Source organism: Amblyraja radiata, chromosome 34 (genome assembly GCF_010909765.2).
Source record: "Amblyraja radiata isolate CabotCenter1 chromosome 34, sAmbRad1.1.pri, whole genome shotgun sequence".
In the NCBI taxonomy this organism is placed as follows: Eukaryota; Metazoa; Chordata; class Chondrichthyes; order Rajiformes; family Rajidae; genus Amblyraja; species Amblyraja radiata.
Window position 1 is genome coordinate 21,135,146 of NC_045989.1, and position 19,676 is coordinate 21,154,821.

The 19,676-nt window shown below is 45.0% G+C and overlaps 1 protein-coding gene across 1 annotated transcript in view; it reads right to left on the reverse strand.

Moving 5' to 3' along the window:
• The window catches only part of wdr72 (WD repeat domain 72), a 132,131-nt gene that overhangs the window by 28,086 nt on the left and 84,369 nt on the right, over positions 1–19,676 (reverse strand). Inside the window, exons 15-17 of the mRNA XM_033050108.1 lie at positions 17,570–17,655; positions 15,004–15,128; positions 13,549–13,708 (exon numbers count right to left, since the gene is read on the reverse strand). Coding sequence (XP_032905999.1) covers positions 13,549–13,708; positions 15,004–15,128; positions 17,570–17,655 — 371 coding nt within the window. The remainder of the gene's footprint in view (positions 1–13,548; positions 13,709–15,003; positions 15,129–17,569; positions 17,656–19,676) is intronic.

Sequence of the window (19,676 nt, forward strand, 5' to 3'; positions counted from 1 at the left end):
TGAAGTCTCGGTGGAATAATCCCTCAGTGGGATTCTGCTATTCTGGATCCCCATATCCTGCTACTTCAATCATTCAAACCTAGCTCCACAGCGCAAGCCCCTACAACAGTGCTCGTATCTTAAAGGAAACTGCAACTGAGGTTATGTACACTCCAACATTTATCAATTTTGGTAAGGCCTAATGTTTCTCGATTCCATTATTTTAAAATCCGAGGCTCAGTGGTGTTGTCTCATATCACAAATACCATTGGGACAAAGGTACCATGGCCACCAGGCTCAGGGACAACTTCTCCCCACCAACCATCAGGTTCTTGAACATTTGCACAACTCTAACCACTACCTCACCAACTATGATCTTCTATAGACAAAAATGCTGGAGAAACTCAGCGGGTGAGGCAGCGTCTATGGAGCGAAGGACTAGGTGACGTTTTGGGTCGAGACCCTTCTTCAGACTGTCTTAGTCTTAGACGTAGACTTAGAATTAGACTTAGTCTTAGACTTAGTCTGAAGAAGGGTCCCGACCCGAAACGTCACCTATTCCTTCGCTCCATAGATGCTGCCTCAGCCGCTGAGTTTCACCAGCATTTTTGCCTAACTTTGATTTTTCCAGCATCTGCAGTTCTTTCTTAAACATTCTATAGCTCGTGCCTTTGGTTGCCCTAAGGACTTTGGTTTTGCACTATCATGGATATCATTATTGATTTCGAAAGACGTTTGGACATATTTGGCACGATGGTCGGCATGGACTCGATGGGCCGAAGGGCCTGTTTCCATGCTGTTCCTTTCAATCAATCAGTTTGAGACTTTTAAGAATGATTGAATGGTACAAATTAAAAATATCTAGGTGGCCCAACACACCTCTACTGACTCTTGAAACAACATCCAGTCAGTTGGACACCCACGTCCTGCCATCAACGTCCCTGTTGTAATTATCATTGAATCTGCCAACACCACAGTTTTAATGCAGAAAACATTTACCATGGTTAAAATGAAATTGAAGTAAAATGCTTATAGAACTGGCTGCAAGAAAGTTCATAAGATCTTACATGAAAGTTTTAAGAATTTATGAGCCCATCAGTAATATTGTTGAAGGCCAATAGCATGCATTAGTAAACCTTTTAGCGACAACCTGGAGATAAAATATTTTAGTATTATGCCAGGGAGCATTTATTTACAGAGGTTGCTCCAAATTCCCATTAAATCATGATGGACATTATGTATTGCCAATTTCATATCAAAATTATCAGATGTTCACTCTCCCGACAGAATCAATTTATAGTTTTGGAACTGTACAGCATGAAAACAGGCCCTTTGGCCCACCAAGTCCATGCCCACCAAGTTGGCATTCTGGGCAAGACCCATTTGGCTGCATTTGGCCTATATCCCTCTAAACCTTTCCTATCCATGTACCTGTCCCAGTCTTTTAAATGCTGTAACAGTATCTGCCTCAACAATCTCCTCTGGGAGCTTGTTCCATAAACCCACCACCCTATGAGTGAAAAAGTGGCCCCTCAGGTTCCTATTATATCTTGTCACTCTAGCCTTGAACATATGGCCTCTTGTTTTTGAATCCCCCAGCCTGGGTAAAAGACTGTACACTCACTCTATCTTTTCCCTTTTTGTACACTTCTATAAGATCACCCAATGCCCAAGCAACAAAGTCCTAGCCTGCCCAATCTCCCAATAGCTCAGCCGTTGTGATAGTACTTGCATCAACTACCTCCTCTAGCAACTCGTTACATATACCCATCCCACTCTGTTCAACCTCACCTCCTCCTCTGGCAGCTCATTCCATATACCCAACCCACCCTGTCCCAAATACCTCCTCTGGCATCTCCCAGCCACACACCCACCCCAATTCTCCATTCCACACTAGTGCAGACAATGTACGACAAACACAGATCCGACAGCAGGGCTGTAAACAAACGGACTCTTGCACTGAAACAGAGGACATCCATTTATTATGGTGCATTGGAAATTTGGAAGAGAAGGAGGTCACTGAAGCCCTCGAGCTTCCACCACCACTCAAATAGACCGTGCTGGGCTGTGCCAAAATGGAACATCGGAAAAAGTGTCCTTCTTGGACACATTGAGAGGACACACATCATGGTAGAATACATCTATGCCTTGACAAGAGGTGACAAGGAGTACTGAGAGCCTGCTTTAGGGCAACCTCATTGAATAACACTTTAGCTGACAGACAATTTTTTACACTGTGCTTTGGTCTATTAGGCATCTCAACTAAAAACAACTGCAAAGTGCGGTATTTGCATGTTAGTTTATCAGAAAGTCAATAGATAACTTGGACTAATGCAATTTGTTGTGAGTTGCTGCCTCAATTTGGACTGTCTAGCTCATTATTGTGACTCACGCCAGATGTAGTGTTCTTCCATTGAAAAAGTATACTTATTGACAAGCATTTGCTAGTATTCCCTGGTTAAAAAAAAGAAAGCTGCAGATGCTGGAAATCTGAAATGAAACCAGGAAATACTGGAAACTCTGATCAGGTCAGGCAGCATCTGTGGAAGGAGAAACCGAGGGAATGTTTCATGTGATAAACCCTTCATTAGAACTTAAATGTAACTTGAGCAATTCAATGAGGCATGGTGGCGCAGCGGTAGAGTTGTTACCTTGCCGCCCCAGGGACCCGGTTTTGATCCAGACTGCGGGTGCTGTCTGTACGGAGTTTGTACGTTCTCCCCGTGACCATGTGGGTTTTCCCCGGGTGCGCCTGTTTCCACCCACACTCCAAAGACGTGCAGGTCTGTAGGTTAATTTGGCTTCAGTAAAAATTGTAATTTGTCCCTAGAGTGTAGGATATTGTTTGTGTTCAGGGATCGCTGGTCAGCGCGGGCTCGGTGGGCAAAAGGGACTGTTTCCGCGCTGTATCTCTAAACTACATTGAAAACATAAAGTGCTGGAGGAACTGAATGGGTCAGGCAGCATCTGTGAAGTGAATGGACAGACGGCGTTTCAGGTGTTTCAGACTGAAGAAGGGTCTCGACCCGAAACATCATCCATTCCTTCTCTCCAGAGATGCTGCCGGTCCCGCTGAGTTACTCCGGCATTTTGTGTCCATCTTCAAATGATGTCACGCGCTCCAGACGGCTGTGCGGGCGCATGATGACGCGCGCGACCGTCACGGGTCAGTCACTACCGGCCTGTCGTGTAAATGACGGCCCAAGTGAGACAGGCCCTTTACTCTCTGTACTGTAAACACACACACACCAGCTCCAATCCAGCGATCTCAGTCATGAAAGCTTCAATTGATCCAATGCCTGTGGATTTTCTAAGATCTCTGCAACCCAGTGTGTGAAGGGCATCCCGATTTCAGTCCTGAATTATCATTTCAAGATTATTCTCGTAGCTTTGGAGTCCTCCCTGCTCGGAAATACTTTTTGTTATCTGCCCTCTTTATTTGTCCTTTTTCATCATCGCGAACATCCAGTTTAGATCGCACTTTCGAAAACATTCCCTCTTTAAAACAATCAATGTATATAAATTGTTCGTCCACTCGATGTGGCCACTTGCAGTTCTGATGATCACTGTTTACACGAACTATTGATGTGCTTGTGCCTGCAATTTTACCAGTGCAGGAATCGAACCAAGCAAGAAACATTCCGTTCAGTTTAATTTATTGTCACGTGCACAGAGGTACAGTGAAATGTGTTTGTGGCGTGCTAACCAGTCAGTGGAGAGACAATACATGATGACAATCCAGCCATCCACAGTGCGCAGAGAGATGGAGCGATTAGTTTAGAGATTTTGTTTAGAGATACAGCATTGAAACAGGCCCTTCGGCCCTTCACCAGGTCTGCACCGACATTCGATCCCCGCACAGTAACACTATCCTACACCCACTAGGTACAATGTTTACATTTACACCAAGCCAATTAACCTACAAACCTGTACGTCTTTGGAGTGTGGTAGGAAACCGAAGATCTCGGAGAAAACCCACGTGTTCACGGGGAGAACGTGCAAACTCCGTACAGACAGCACCCGCAGTCGGGATCGAACCCGGGTCTCCGGCGCTGCATTCGCTGTAAGGCAGCAACTCAACCGCTGCGCCACCGTGCCGATTGTGAGATGTGATTGTAGATCTGCTTCTGCACGCAAATGGACGCCTGGGTTGGCCGTCATCTTGGAAGCGTTTTTCCCCATCTTGGACGAGGTTTTTCCCATCTTGGAAGCGTTTTTCCCACTTGGAAGCGTTTTTCCCCATCTTGGAAGAGGTTTTTCCCCATCTTGGAAGCATTTTTCCCCATCTTGGAAGCGTTTTTCCCCATCTTGGAAGAGGTTTTTCCCATCTTGGAAGCATTTTTCCCATCTTGGGAGCATTTTCTCTGCATCTTGGGAACGTTTTTGCCCATCTTGGGAACGTTTAAGCTCTTGTGAAACGTCGGTGCCAGTGCGTCAGAGCCGTGCTCAGCGTTAAAATGCCAAGTCAGTGAAAGTTCCTGCCTCACAGCTTCCCCGACAGGTTATTGAGTTGTCCACAACAGAAAAGCACAGCCAAACGTAAATTTCAGCAGTAGAATAGTGGACAAGGCGTTTGATTGATGGGGTTAGATGATGCAAAACTGCCTGATAGCCTTCTCCAGAATATAGTGAAGGAACTCAAGGTTTTTTATGATGATCTCTGACAACAGATGAACAGCTATTTTATTACAATATAAATGGAGGCAGCACCAAGTCAATGTTCCTGGATGCAGCCTACCAGCTTATTTTTACCAATCTAAAGGATGTGCACAACCTTCTACCATCTTGCCACACCAAGGTCATTTCACTAAAAATTAAAGTACAGCAACTTAATAAAATGCTACTCATCAAATCCCAATGGACAGATTCCAAAACAACTATTTAGCAACTATTTAGTCTGTTTTTTTGTGGTGTTGAGGAAATATTATTTGTTGCACAGAGTGGTGGGTGCCTGAACACGCTGCCAGGGTGGGGGGGGGGGGTATTGGAGGCAGATACGATAGTGGTTTAGTTTAGTTTAGTTAAGAGATACAGTGCGGAAGCAGGCCCTTCGGCCCACCGAGTCCACTCCGACCAGCGATCCCTGCACATTAACACTATCCTACACACACTAGGGACAATTTACACTTGGACCGAGTCAATTTACCTACATACCTGTATGACTTTGGAGTGTGGGGGGAAACTGAAGATCTCGGAGAAAACTCACGGGAAGAACGTACAAACTCCGTTCAGACAGCACCTGTAGTTGGGATCGAACCCGGGTCTCCGGTGCTGCAAGCGTTGTAAGGCAGTAACTGTACTGCTGCACCACTGTGCCACCCTTGGTGATTAAGAGGCTTTTAGGTCGGCACATGTGATGGCAGAAAATGGAGGGATATGGATCACGTGAGGGCAGATAGATTAGTTTAACTTGGCACTATGATCTGTAGACATTGTGGGCGGAAGTTTGTCTATCTTCAGCAGAAAACAGCATCTGCAGTTCCTTCCTAAACTAAACTAAAGGTAGACACAAAGTGCTGGAGTAAATCAGCGGGGCAGGCAGCATCTCCGGATGGAAGGAATGGGCTCACGTTCACAAGTTATAGGAGTAGGATTAGGCCATTCGGCCCATCGAGTCTACACCGCCATTCAATCATGGCTGATCTCTGCCTCCTAATCCTATTTTCCTGCCTTCTCCCCATAACCCTTGACACCCGCTCTAATCAAGAATTTGTCTATCTCTGCCTATTCACTGACTTAGCCTCCACAGCCCTCTGTGGCAATGAGTTCCACAGATTAACTACCCTTGGACTAAAGCCATTCCTCATAATCTAGTTTCTAAAGAGCACCATTTAAATCTGGGGTTATGACCTCTGGTCCTAGACTCTCCCACCAGTGGTTTTGTGATGGGCGGCACTTCGGGTCGAGACCCTTCCTCAGACCCTTCCTTCGATGAAAACCAGCATCTGCAGTTCCTTCCTAAACTCAACTAAAGTTGGGTTGCTCCATTGCAGAGATTACTTGAAGCACGAACAAGCTACATTAGTGAATTGCATGCTTTCCATTTTTCCAATCACTTAGGATTGTGCACCAGTGTATATCATCAATCATCCCATATGTTTCAAACAAATTATGATCCTTCAACAATCTAATGTTTGCAATACATGGTACTAAAAGCCGATAGATTTCATGTTCCCAGGTACACTTCCACTGAAATACAGATTTATCTGTCGGGTAGCAAGCATAGGGTAAATTAAAACATGATGTAACAGGACATTCTTTAACGGATTCCAAGTCACATAAACCATCACACAGAAGAGCAAAAAGATTCTATCTGATCTGGTAGCGCTAACTAAATCTGGAATTTTAGATAAATCACCGCATTTATCAAATGCCCTATTTTGCATTTGTTTACGATTACATTCCAAGTCCACTTGTGAAGGAAGCACAGTAAGATTTTTGTGCCTTTTTCAAAATAAATGTTTAAATGTGGACCAACATTTGTCTATTGTTAAGAAAAATGCCACAAAGTGCTGGAGTAACTCAGCGGGTCAGGCAGCATCTCTGGAGAATATGGATGGGCAATGTTTTGGGTCTCCAGACTGGACGAAGTGTGTGGAGAAGGATCACGACACGAAACGTCACCGAGACATGTTCTCCAGAGATGCTGCTGAGTTACTCCAGTACTTTGGCGCGATTGAAACCCGTGTCATGTCAATATTTCAGTATTGGCTCTAAGAGGAATAAAGAGACTTGGGAACTGGCTGGGAACAGGATTACGATTGCATTTTGCGTGTAAAATAAACAGCAACCAGAATAATGGAACAAATAGCCCGTTTCCTTGTATTTTTGTGTGTAAGTCCAACAAGAAGGAAAGTCCTGAATAACAACATGATGATGCAAACCCTTTTGAACATTTGGTAAATCTATAACTGAACAGCAACGATCTAATCACACACAAAATGTAATTGGTAGAAATAGTTATAAATATTTGGAGTTCACAGTTAACATTTCAGTTGATGATTTTCGTATGATCTTATCGAAACCCAGAGAATAATGAAAGGCCTAGATAGAGAGGTTGGATCGGAAAGGTTTGGATGGATATAGGGGCAAATGCAGGTGGGTGGGACTAGTGTGGGTTGGTGAGTGTGGGCAAGTTATGCCGCAGCCCTTGCTTACATGCTGTTTGACCATGACCTTAAAATTTCTTACCCTGAAAAATGTTCTTGAGGCCACAGGTTAAAGGTGAGAGGGGAAAGATTTAATATAAACCCGACAGGGCAACTTTTTCCACACAGAGGGAGGTGGGTGTATGGAACAAGTTGCCAGAGGAGGTAGAGGTAGTTGATACAGGTAGTATGGCAACATTTAAAGCACATTCGGACAGGTCCGTGGCTGGGAAAGATTAAGAGGGATATGGACCAAATATGGGCTAGGTTATATGTGGACGAGTTGGTCTGAATGGCCTGTTTCCTTGTTCTAGGACTCTGTCATTTGCAACCACTATTTTTCAACAGATTCACTCCTGTTTTGAATGCGTCTGGAATTATCCCCCTTCTCTTGAAGTCTTTGATACACTTGCACTTCATGAGGCTTGGCTGTTTTGCCAAATCGCCAGTTTTGCCAGTTTACTTAATCCATTGCTGGTTGCCCTATTTAATATCTTGCAAAATTAAATGTTTTGCTGATTTAAAGATGGCTATAATACCTAATTTCAATTAGGTTTCCAGCAATAATTTTAGTGTTAGGGGGAGGAGGATGGGGATGAGGGAGGGAGAGAGGAAGACATGGAGAGAGGGAGAGAGGGATGGAGAGAGGGAGGGAGGGAGAGGAGGAAGGGTGAGAGAGGGTGAGGGGGAGAGGAGGAGGGAGAGGGAGTAAGGGGGAGAGAAAGGAGAGGAGGAGGGGGAGAGGGAGAGAGGGATAGTGGAGTGAGAGAGAGAGGGAATGGTGGAGGGAGAGGGGGAGAGGAAGAGAGGGAGAATGAGTGAGAGAATCTCTGTGTGTGAGAGAATCAGAGATAGAAGGGTGATCTGAAAAGAAAAAATAGAGGTAGTTGGAGGTTGATTTTCATGTTGCTCTCCTCAGACCGGGATTAAAGATAAAAGGATCTATAAAGAGATAATGCTCAAGGCGATAGCAAGCAGCAACTTCTCTGGATGATTCCTTTAGATCTCAGGTACTGGAATATCCCAGTAGCATCTGGTTGTCTTAGTGCCTGGAGCAAATGATTAGGCAGAATAAGCCTCCCGGACAGACACTGAATCCAGACAGCAGCCTTGTTTTCGCAGCCACTGAGGCAGGGATTTTTAAGTAATCTTGTGAGCCTGTAACACAAACCTGTGATACAGAAATTAGAAAATAATCCCAGGGATATCCACACAGTATGAAGATTTATTTTACCTAATCAAAGTGAGTACTGTTAGTGAGCAGGGAGCGTTTAATTTAGTTCAGTTTAGAGACACAGTGCGGAAACTGACCCTTCGGCCCATCGAGTCCATACCGACCAGTATTTAACATTAAAGCAGAGAGAGATAGATTCTTGATTAGTACGGGTGTCAGGGTTTATGGGGAGAAGGCAGGAGAATGGGGTTAGGAGGGAGAGATAATTCAGCCGTGATTGAATGGTGGAGTAGACTTGATGGGCCAAATGGTCTAATTCCGCTCCTATCACTTATGAACTTTTGAACGCAGTAAGCCCACTAAACGCTACTTTGTATGAAGTAGCGTCCTGACCTTCAAGATGAAAGTTGCACAAATTCTGGCCAAAAAATTGATGGAAATTCCGATTTTATGCAAAGCAAAGTTAAAGCAGAAAATGTAACATAGAGGATAGATTTTCATAATTAGACAATCAAATGAGTAGTCTATGGGTCAAGACTCAGTTCAGTTTAGAGATAGAAACATAGAAACATAGAAAATAGGTGCAGGAGTAGGCCATTCGGCCCTTCGAGCCTGCACCGCCATTCGATATGATCATGGCTGATTCAGCGTGGGAACTGATCCTTCGGCCTACCGAGTACGCCGACCATCGATCACCATCACTCACTCTAGCTCTATCTTATCCCACTTTCTCATCCACTCCCGACACAGCAGGGGCAATTTACAGAGGTAAATGAACGTGCAAACCCACACATCTTTGGGTTGTGGGAGGAAACCGGAGCACCCGGACGAAACCCACATGGTTATAAGGAGAACGAGCTGCCAGAGTTGAGGCAGATACCAAAAGAATATTGTGAGAAAATGGGAGTAGCATAGATGGGACATCTTAGTCGGCATGAATAAATTGGGCTGAAGGGCCTGTTAGAGTCATAGAATGATACAGTGTGGAAACAGGCCCTTCGGCCCAACTTGCCCACACCGGCCCACATGTCCCAACTGCACTAGTCCCACCTGCCTGCGCTTGGTCCATAGCCCTCCAAACTTATCCTATCCATATACCTGTCTAACTGTTTCTTATATGTAGTGATAGTCCCAGTCTCAACTACCTCCTCTGGCATCTTGTTCCATACACCCACCACCCTCTGTGCGAAAAAGTTACCCCTCAGATTCCTATTAAATCTTTTCCCCTTCACTTTGAACCTATGTCCTCTCTGGTCCTCGATTCCCCTATTCAGGGCAAGAGACTCTGTGCATCTACCCGATCTATTCCTCTCCTGATTTTGTACCGTATGTTACCAGACTGACTGACTCTATTTGGAAAATACTCAGATTTATCATCTGGAGTCCAGGTTATGCCATTGTACACCTGCCTGCGCTAAACTACACCTGCCATAGATTTGCCCTGTAACCTATTCTGTGGCCCCATCCCTCTGCTCATCTCTCTGCTGCTCCACATTTAATTCCATTTCCTGCCATTTATTCCGTTGATACTGCATGTTGCAATTGCTTTCAACCTTTTTCATATCTTTGATCAATTTCAGCCGAGAATCAGGATGTACACTTTGAGAGGCTTTGGCAGCACACATGTTGGGATCGTACGTGAAGTGGTTTTATGTATCCATTAGTATTATTACAAACGTTGAAGACGAATTCTGACTGCAATCTACCCTCTGCTTTTGTTCCAATTACTGTGATTTTAGGCCGGCAGAATAAAATGAGTGCTACCTAAACTTTACTTACATAAATGAAACAAAGAAAGACTATTATGAAGAAGGTAATCGTTTTTTTATCCCCCAAATACCAGCAGGTGAGGACACAGGGAAGATATCCACCTTAAACTGCCATCACTACCTATAGGTACCTGTTACTGCTGGTTGAACAAGACTAGACAAGAGCCAGACTCTCAAAGACTGAATGGACGGACACAAGGGGCTGGGAGTCGCAGGTTTGAAGATCTTTGCTGCCAGAAGAGGTAGTTATTATAACAATGTTTAAAAGACATTTTGCCAGTACATGGATGGGAAAAGTTTGGAGTTCTGTGGACCAAACGTGGGCATTTGGGACGAAAGTAAATGGGGCATCTTGGCCAGCATGGACAAGTAGATTCACAAGCTATAGTAGAATCAGGCCATTCAGCCCATCAAGTCTGCTCCGCCATTCAACCATGGCTGATCTCTGCCTCCTAATCCCATTCTCCTGCCTTCTCCCCATAACCCTTGACACCTGTTCCAATCAAGAACTTATCTACCTGTGCCTTAAAAAGACTATATGGGCTGAATGGCCTAATTCTACTCCTGTAACTTCTGAACTTGTGATATGACATGGCACCCATTCCTTCCATCCAGAGATGCTGCCTGCCCTGCTGTGTTAATTGTGTCTATTGTGTGTCTATGGGTTCTAGAGTTGGCAGGTTTCAGCTACAAACATTCTATTGAAGCAGAAATGATATGCTGCAAGCTGGGGAAAAAAAGCAATTGAGTCCAGATACGATCTAAATGCTGGGGAGGAACACAGAACTCCAGAAATGTAACTGAATTCACAGGTCGTGTGAAGTCCTTGTCCAAGTGCTTTCCTGCACTCTGCTGCCTTCGTGGGTACAACCGTGGGAACGTTATCCTTCACAGCGCTATGAAGGAGGCTGGAGTGGCGCCTGGAAAATTGGATTTTCTTTTCAAAAATGCAGACAAAATCTCATTTCTGTTGCATTAGGACTTCCCCACCGAACGCATACACCCAAAATTTGAAACAAGAAAGATTTTAGTAAAAGTATATTAGTCGTGCTCTTTCCTTGCTTCAGAATAGTTACCATTAAAGCACTCTGTTACCAGGAATATCTCTAATTGAAATATTAAATCATAAAACTGCTCTGGTCACCATGGGATTTAAGAATAGCCCCCCCCCCTCCCCCCACACATAATCCAATTTCAATGCTCTTTATGCCAATGTCATTTCTGAAAACTTTGGTATAGATAGGGTAGACCGTCAGAAGCTTTCTCCCAAGGTGGAAATCAGTTCAGTTTAGTTTATTGTCACCTGTACCGAGGTCTGTGGAATTCTCTGCCTCAGAGGGCGGTGGAGGCAGGTTCTCTGGATGCTTTCAAGAGAGAGCTAGATAGGGCTCTTAAAAATAGCGGAGTCAGGGGATATGGGGAGAAGGCAGGAACGGGGCACTGATTGGGGATGATCAGCCATGATCACATTGAGTGGCGGTGCTGGCTCGAAGGGCCGAATGGCCTACTCCTGCACCTATTGTCCATTTTCTATTGTCTATTGTCTATAGTGGAAAGCTTTTGTTACCAGACAGCGGAAAGACAACACATGGTTACAATCGAGCCATTTACAGTATAGATACATGATAAGGGTGACGTTTCAGGTCGAGACCCTTCTTCAGAACGATGGTCGGCGTGGACTCGGTGGCCATGTTTCCACACGGAATTTCTAAAACAAGAACGTTTTCTAAAACACAACAAAAAAAGCACTCGAACCCTGAAACGGGAAAGTTGCCCCGCCTCATCTGAAACTCTCACTCCTGTCAGCATCACTCATTAAAACCCAGCAAACCAGGGCTCTGTCCTCTGCTTAAGAAGGAACTGTGCAGATGCTGGAAAATGGAAGGTAGACAAAAATGCTGGAGAAACTCAGCGGCTGAGGCAGCATCTATGGAGCGAAGGAAATAGGCAACGAACCTATTTCCTTCGCTCCATAGATGCTGCCTCAGCCGCTGAGTTTCTCCAGCATTTTTGTCCACCTCCGTCCTCTGACTGATCATTTTACCAGCTCCGTCTGAAAACAACTGCGCTTGGTTGCGTTATAAACGCCGCGGATTTGATGAGCAGGTCTGTTTGGAAAGGGATGGAGCTGGCATTAACACAATCCCTGTACACCCAGGCTCTGCTGAAGTGTTATGAACCTGCAACAGAAGCCTCTAAATATTTTACTTCTTTTAGGAGGATTAGTCTCTAGATTCTCAAACACTCAAAGGATTACGAACAAAGAGGTTAAATTGCTCCCATTGCTGTTCTTTTGATATAGACACGGATTGATTCACATCTAACACCATGTAATTACCGACCATTTTTACGCGCTCACTGTTAACCCAATTACTCCCTTTATTAGCTACAACAATGGCTTCCTCTGTAAACTTCACAATATTAATGTTCGCACCCTGGAGTGTAAAACTTTTATGTTCATCGTCAGCTTAACCTGTCCCAGCCGCTAATTCACCTGCATTTCTTAATATCCCAATAAAAGCTTAATCAAACCCAGAAACTAGGTGATAAATCACTGCGCTCACTTTATGATGGCGTCTTTATGGGTGTAGAGCTGCGATTACAGTCTGCTGCATAACACTTATCAGCCAGGGAACAACTACAGCGTGATCAGTGAACATCTCCTCCCCTCACTCCACTCAGGGCACAGATTAACAGCATTAATGGTATTGGCTGTTTTGAACTAAATATAAAACTAACAGCGATTATGTACGTTGACTGAAGTCCATCAGTCTGAAGAATGGGTCTGACCTGAAACATCGCCTGTCTACTTCCCTCCGCAGATGCTGCCTGCTTGGATAGAGTGGACGTTGGGTGGAGGTTTCCACTAGTGGGAGAGTCCAGGGGCCAGACGTCATAGCCTCGGAATAAAAGGACGTTTGGGTATAGGTGTCAGAGGTTGTGGGGAGAAGGCAGGAGAATGGGGTTAGGAGGGGGAGATACATCAGCCATGATTGAATGGCGGGGCAGACTTGGTAGACATGAGGTTCATAAACAATAGGAGCAGAATTAGGCCATTCGGCCCATCAAGTCAATGCCATTCTATCACGGCTGATCTATCTCCCTCCTAACCCCATTCTCCTGCCTTGTCCTAAGAGTGCAAGAATCACATCAATGGATATTTCTAAGGCGGAGATTGACAGATTCTTGATTAGTGCGGGTGTCAGGTGTTATGGGGAGAAGGCAGGAGAATGGGGTTGGGAGGGAAAGATAGATCTGCCATGATTGAATGGCGGAGTAGACTTGACGGGCCGAATGGCCTAATTCTGTTGCTCCAACTTATGAACCAGATAGAATAAATTAAATGCTTAAAGGGAATAGTAATGCTGTTTTTGAATGATTTTAAAACCTAAAAATCCAAGCATGTCAGATTTACAAAGGAGAGGCAGTACTGTTGAAGAGCAGTGAAACTCTGCATGCTTTCACTTACGCGGTTTACCTGATCTGGTATTGTCCTCCAGCTCCAGTTCTTCAACCTGTGTCTCGCTGTTTCCATTCTCGACTCTGACCACGGGTTGACTGCTGATTGATGTTGTTGTCAAAGATCTCAAAACCCTTTGGACTTCGGCTAGTAACATGGCTTGTGTTGCTTCCAACAGCTGTGAACAGATTTGCATGTGAACATAGAGTCATGCAGCACAGACACAGGTCCTTGGCCCAACTCCTCCATGCTGACCAAGATGACCCGTCTAAGCGAGTCCCATATCCCCTTCTGAACCTTTCCCATCCTTATGTTGTCTAAATGTTTTTATTGTACCTGCCTCAACTACTTCCTCTGGCAGCTCGTTCCATACACCTATTACCCTATGTGTGAATAATGTGCCCACGGGTTCCTATTACATTTTCCCCTCTCACCTTAAACCTATGCCCTCTTGAATTGAATTGAAATTGTTGGGAGAGTCCAGGACCAGGGGCCACAGTTTAAGAATTAGGAGTAAGCCATTTAGAACGGAGATGAGGAAACACTTTTTCACACAGAGAGTTGTGAGTGTGGAATTCTCTGCCTCAGAGGGCGGTGGAGTCTGGATCTCTGGAAACTTTCAAGAGAGAGCTTGATAGGGCTCTTAAAAGATAGCGGAGTCAGGGGATATGGGGAGAAGGCAGGAACGGGGTACTGATTGGGGATGATCAGGCATGATCACATTAAATGGCGGTGCTGGATCGAAGGGACGAATGGCCTCCTCCTGCACCTATTGTCTATTGAAAGAAGCAGCATGGAAACAGGCTCTTCGGCTCACCAAGTCCACCCTGACTCTCGATGGCCTGTTCACACTCGTTTTATGTTATCCCACTTTCTCATCCACTCCCTACACACAAGGGGCAATTTAACGAAGGCAACTAACCTACAAACCCGCACGTCTGTGACATGTGGGAGGAAACCGGAGCACCCGGAGGAAACCTATGTGATCACAGGGAGAGCGGGCGGGAAGGGGCTGGCGCGGAGGTCGAGCTGCTGCTTTACAGCGCCAGAGACCCTGGTTCGATCCTGACCACGGGTGCTGTCGTGTACAGAGTTTGTACGTTCTCCCCGTGACCATGTGGGTTTTCCCCGGGTGCTCCGGTTTCCTCCCACACTCCAAAGACGTACAGGTTTGTGTGGTTAATTGGCTTTGGTAAAGGTTGTAAAATGTCCTTAGTGTGTAGGATAGTGCTAGTGCATGGGGATTGCTGGTCAGCGCAGACTCGGTGGGCCCTTCTGCCGTTCGGCCCTTCAGCCCTTCAGCCCACCGAGCCTGCACCGACCAGCAATCCCTAAAGTTTCTCTAACGCTGTAACTCTAAATAAACTCAAGTAAATGCGCAAACTCTAGTAACTGATTTAACAAAATACACACCAGAATATACACCAACATAGAATCAGCAAATATACAGCTATTGTTGACTGCACAGCTCACCTCTACTGATTGGAATTGCCAACCAGCGATCAAATTGGTGAGGATCTTGTAACTTGTTTCTTTGCTCGAGCTCCAACCTAAGCAGAAGAATGGAAAGGGGAAATGAACGCATGACATTTGGAAGTCTTGAAATAAATAAAAATCTGTGTTATATTTATATTAAGAGGGACATTAAATAAACTGTTAACAGATTTCAAAACAGCATCTGCTTACATATTAGTAATTGACAATAATGCACTTTAATACTTACAAACTTCTTAAGGGGTTGGACAGGCTAGATGAAGGAAGATTGTTCCCGATGTTGGGGAAGTCCAGAACAAGGGGTCACAGTTTAAGGATAAGGGGGAAGTCTTTTAGGACCAAGATGAGAAAAACTTTTTTCACACAGAGAGTGGTGAATCTGTGGAATTCTCTGCCACAGAAGGTAGTTGAGGCCAGTTCATTGGCTATATTTAAGAGGGAGTTAGATGTGGCCCTTGTGGCTAAGGGGATCAGGGGGTATGGAGAGAAGGCAGGTACGGGATACTGAGTTGGATGATCAGCCATGATCATATTGAATGGTGGTGCAGGCTCAAAGGGCCGAATGGCCTACTCCTGCACCTATTTTCTATGTTTCTATGTTTAATCTATTCACAAAAAAATGTATTATCATTATATTTCTTGCAGATACACCACCCGAAGCTAATAGTTAGGATTTGGACCTTAAAGCATAATTTCACCCGCCTCGACTACCTCTTCTGGCTGCTCGTTCCATCCACCCACCTGTGGTGGACAAGTTGTCCCTCAGATTCCTATTAAATCTTTCCCCCCTCACCTTAAACCTATGTCCTCTGGTTGTCGATTCCCCTACTCTGGGTAAAAGACTATGGCCATTTCAAGAGAGTTTATTGTCATGTGTCCCAGAAAGGCCAATGACCTTATCTATTCTTATCATGATGTTATGCACCTCTATAAGATCAACCCTCAACCTTCTGCATTCCAAGGAATAAAGCCCTACTCTGTTAATAATAATATCTTTTATTGTCATTGCACGTCAGTGCAACGAGATTTAGTATGCAGCTCCAACCGATGTAAAAGAAGAGTAAAATAAATAAATAGCTGTGTGACGTGACCATCCGAGGGAGACAGTCCAGGGGGGGATGGGTCCCACTCAGCAGGGCCGGTTCAGAGCCGCTATAGCTCTGGGAATAAAGCTGTTTCTGAGTCTGGAGGTTTGGGCGTAGAAGGCCTTGTAACGTCTGCCGAAGGGAAGTAGTTCGAACAGTCCGTTACAAGGGTGTGAGGAGTCCTTATGGATGCTGACGGCCTTCCTGAGGCACCGTGTGTGGTAGATGCCCTCCAAGGCTGGTAGCTGTGTCCCAATGATCCTCTGCGCTATGTGGACGACGCGCTGAAGAGCTCTCCTCTCCGCCTCCGTGCAGCTGAGATACCACACAGAGATGCCATACGTTAATATGCTCTCTGTTGTGCAGCGGTAGAACGTTGTCAGCAGCTGTTGGGGCAGACCAGTCTTTTTTAATGTCCTCAGGAAGAACAGTCGTTGCTGTGCCTTCTTGACCAGCGCGGCGGTGTTCGTGGACCATGTGAGGTCCTCTGAAATGTGAGTGCCCAGAAACTTAAAGCTGGACACTCTCTCCACACTTTCCCCGTAGATGGAGATTGGGGCGTATTCTCCATTATGGGACCTCCTGAAGTCAATAATCAGCTCCTTGGTCTTGGAGGTGTTTAATGACAAGTTGTTACGTGTGCACCAGTCCGCCAGGTTCTGCACCTCCGCTCTGTATTTTGTTTCATCACCGTTGGTGATCAGCCCAATCACTGGTGTGTCGTCTGCAAACTTCACGATGGTGTTGGTATCGAATGCAGGAACACAGTCGTGAGTGAAGAGGGAGTAGAGCATGGGGCTTAGTACACAGCCCTGTGGTGTGCCGGTGCTCAGGGTGATAGTGGAGGACAGGTGCGGGCCCAGTCTCACTGCCTGCGGTCGCTCCGTCAGAAAGTTCAGGATCCAATCGCATATCGGCGAGCTGAGGCCTAGCTGGTGGAGTTTGGTGGTGAGCTTGGTGGGGATGACCGTATTGAATGCAGAGCTATAGTCAATGAAGAGCATCCTCACGTACGTGCCCTGTCTGTCCAGGTGAGTCAGGACAGTGTGAAGAGCCAGAGAGATGGCATCCTCTGTTGATCTATTTGCCCTGTATGCAAATTGATGTTCAACCTTTCCCTGTAGCTCAGGCCCTCGAGTCCTGAAATAGACACTTAAAATACTGAAGATAATAACATAAGAACATAGGAAATAGAAGCAGGACTAGACCATTCGACCCCCTTGTGTTTGATCTGATTTTCCTTGGTTAGAAATGAGAAAAAAAACTTCATGACAAGATATTGATTATTAAGCAGCAAGGAAATCTTTAATGAACATCATGGTTTAATATGTTGTTTGATTTCAACAAGCCAATAAGATATAAATGTTTGGAAAAGTTTAAAAATCTTGTTTAAACAAATGTAGCAGCTCGTTCCATACACACACCACCCTTGGTGTTCCTCTTTGTGGAGTTACACTTACTTTGAGCAGCTTCTCCAGTCAGTGGGGACATTGACTGCTGAGATGTCTCCCCTTCTTTACCCCGGGGGCAGTCGGCCTTGTGCTGTCTGCAGGATAGTAACATATCCCTGGTGTGAGATTCAAAATCAATCACAAACTCTTCAGAGACAAAATCAAAGAAACAAGTTTTCCTTTATTACATTTCTGCGCAGAAAAGGGTGTCCCTCCTCTATCATCCTCTAGAGACACACAAAAATGGAGGTTGTATCTATCTTTTTATACCTTTCTTCACTATGGTCACCACCTCATGTCTCCCCATCGAGCTTCGTCCAATCATAACATAAAGCCCACATTCCCACGAGAACGTCCAGAAACGTCTCGGAACATCTCCTGACGTCAAAGGCTTCTGCTGGAGTTTTTATCTGTTACTTCTTTATCTAGAAGTTCCCTCTGTCCTGTATATTGTTACTTTCTTCTACCAGCAGTCTGGCTTCTGCTGACACCTTATTTCTTTCTAAGTTATAATTTTCAGAGTTCTAGTATAAATCAACCATCCCTATTAACCCTTCTCTCACACCTGGTAACCAAAGGAGGTCTGCATACAGAGCTTCACATGACAACAAAGGAGAATTCTTATTCAAAATTTAAAAAGTTAATTCCGAGGTTTGCAAACATTTAACTGTCGACAGCCACGCAAACCTACCACACGTGTTATACAATCAACAGGTAGATAGATAGAGAAACGAGGAACCGCAGATGCTGGGTAATACGCAAAAGGACACAAAAAGTGCTGGAGTAACTTAGCAGGTCAGGCAACATGTGTAGGAGGAAGGAACTGCTGGTTTGTACCAAAGAGAGACACAAAATGTGTTGGAGTAACTCAACGGGTCAGGCAGCATGTGTAGAAAGCAACTGTTGATGCCGGTTTATACTGAAGATAGACGCAAAGTGCTGGAGGAACTCAGCGGGTCAGGCAGCATCTCTGGAGAAAAAGAATGGGTGACACATTTCGGGTCGGGACCCTTCTTCAGACTGAAAGTAGAGGGGAGGGAACTGGAGATTAGATCATCAAAGACGTACAGGTTTGCAGGTTAATTGGCTAGGGTATGAATGCAAATTGTCCCTAGTATTTGTGGGATAGTGTCAGTGTGCGGGGATCGCTGGTCAGTGCGGACTCGGTGGGACGAAGGGCCTGTTTCCGTGCTGGAGGAACTGAATGGGTCAGGCAGCATCGGTGAAGGGAATGGACAGACGCTGTTTCAGGTCAGGACCATTCTTCAGACATGTCACAACCCAAAAAAGTGCCTGTCCAATCCCTCTAAATTCCCGCTGAATCTTCCGAAACTAAAAAACGGAAAACTAAAAACTCTAGTGAGATATTAACTGCATCAGGGCAGCACGACACAAACGGACACAGTTTAATGGAATATCCGCTGACAAGAATCATTGACATTTTCAGTGCCACTCACCAATTGATTGGTACCTCCAACTGCTTTGCACATTACTATCAAATACAGAGGCAATGTTTATTTTCAGATTACCTCGTAGCCTTGGAGCTTGGAGTCTATCAGATAGCAAACACTGCACAATCCACAGGGTAGTTGTTGCTAAGACAGCAGCCCGTTTGTTGGTTCAATCTTAGCCCGTTAAAAAGAATACCATCAAATATTAAATTCCTCCTTAATCAGATGATTCAGTGTAATTTGCTTGCAAAGAAACTATTCACATTAAAGTTAGAAATGGTAATTAAATTCTCAGTCGCTTGTAGAGCTTCTAGAGTTACCTGTGTGGGATAAAGGTGAATATTTACTGTCCCAAGATGTGGTTTTGTGCAGAAGTTATTGTTTAAATAATTTTAATCTGCTTCATCCCTATTCTGCATAGTGATTTGTAAATTCACAAGTTATACGAACAGAATTATGCCATTCCGTTGTGGTGGACCTAACTTTCCCTCTCAACCCCATTCTGCTGCCTTTTAGATTAGATTAGATACTGTTATTATCGCATGTGACAAGTCACAGAGAGATGCTTTGTTTTGCCTACACAAGGTATGCAAAGAGTGGCCACATAAAGGGCCACAAAGTTACCAAGTATCCCTTTCCCCCCCCAATGATCTCCCCTCCCCCCC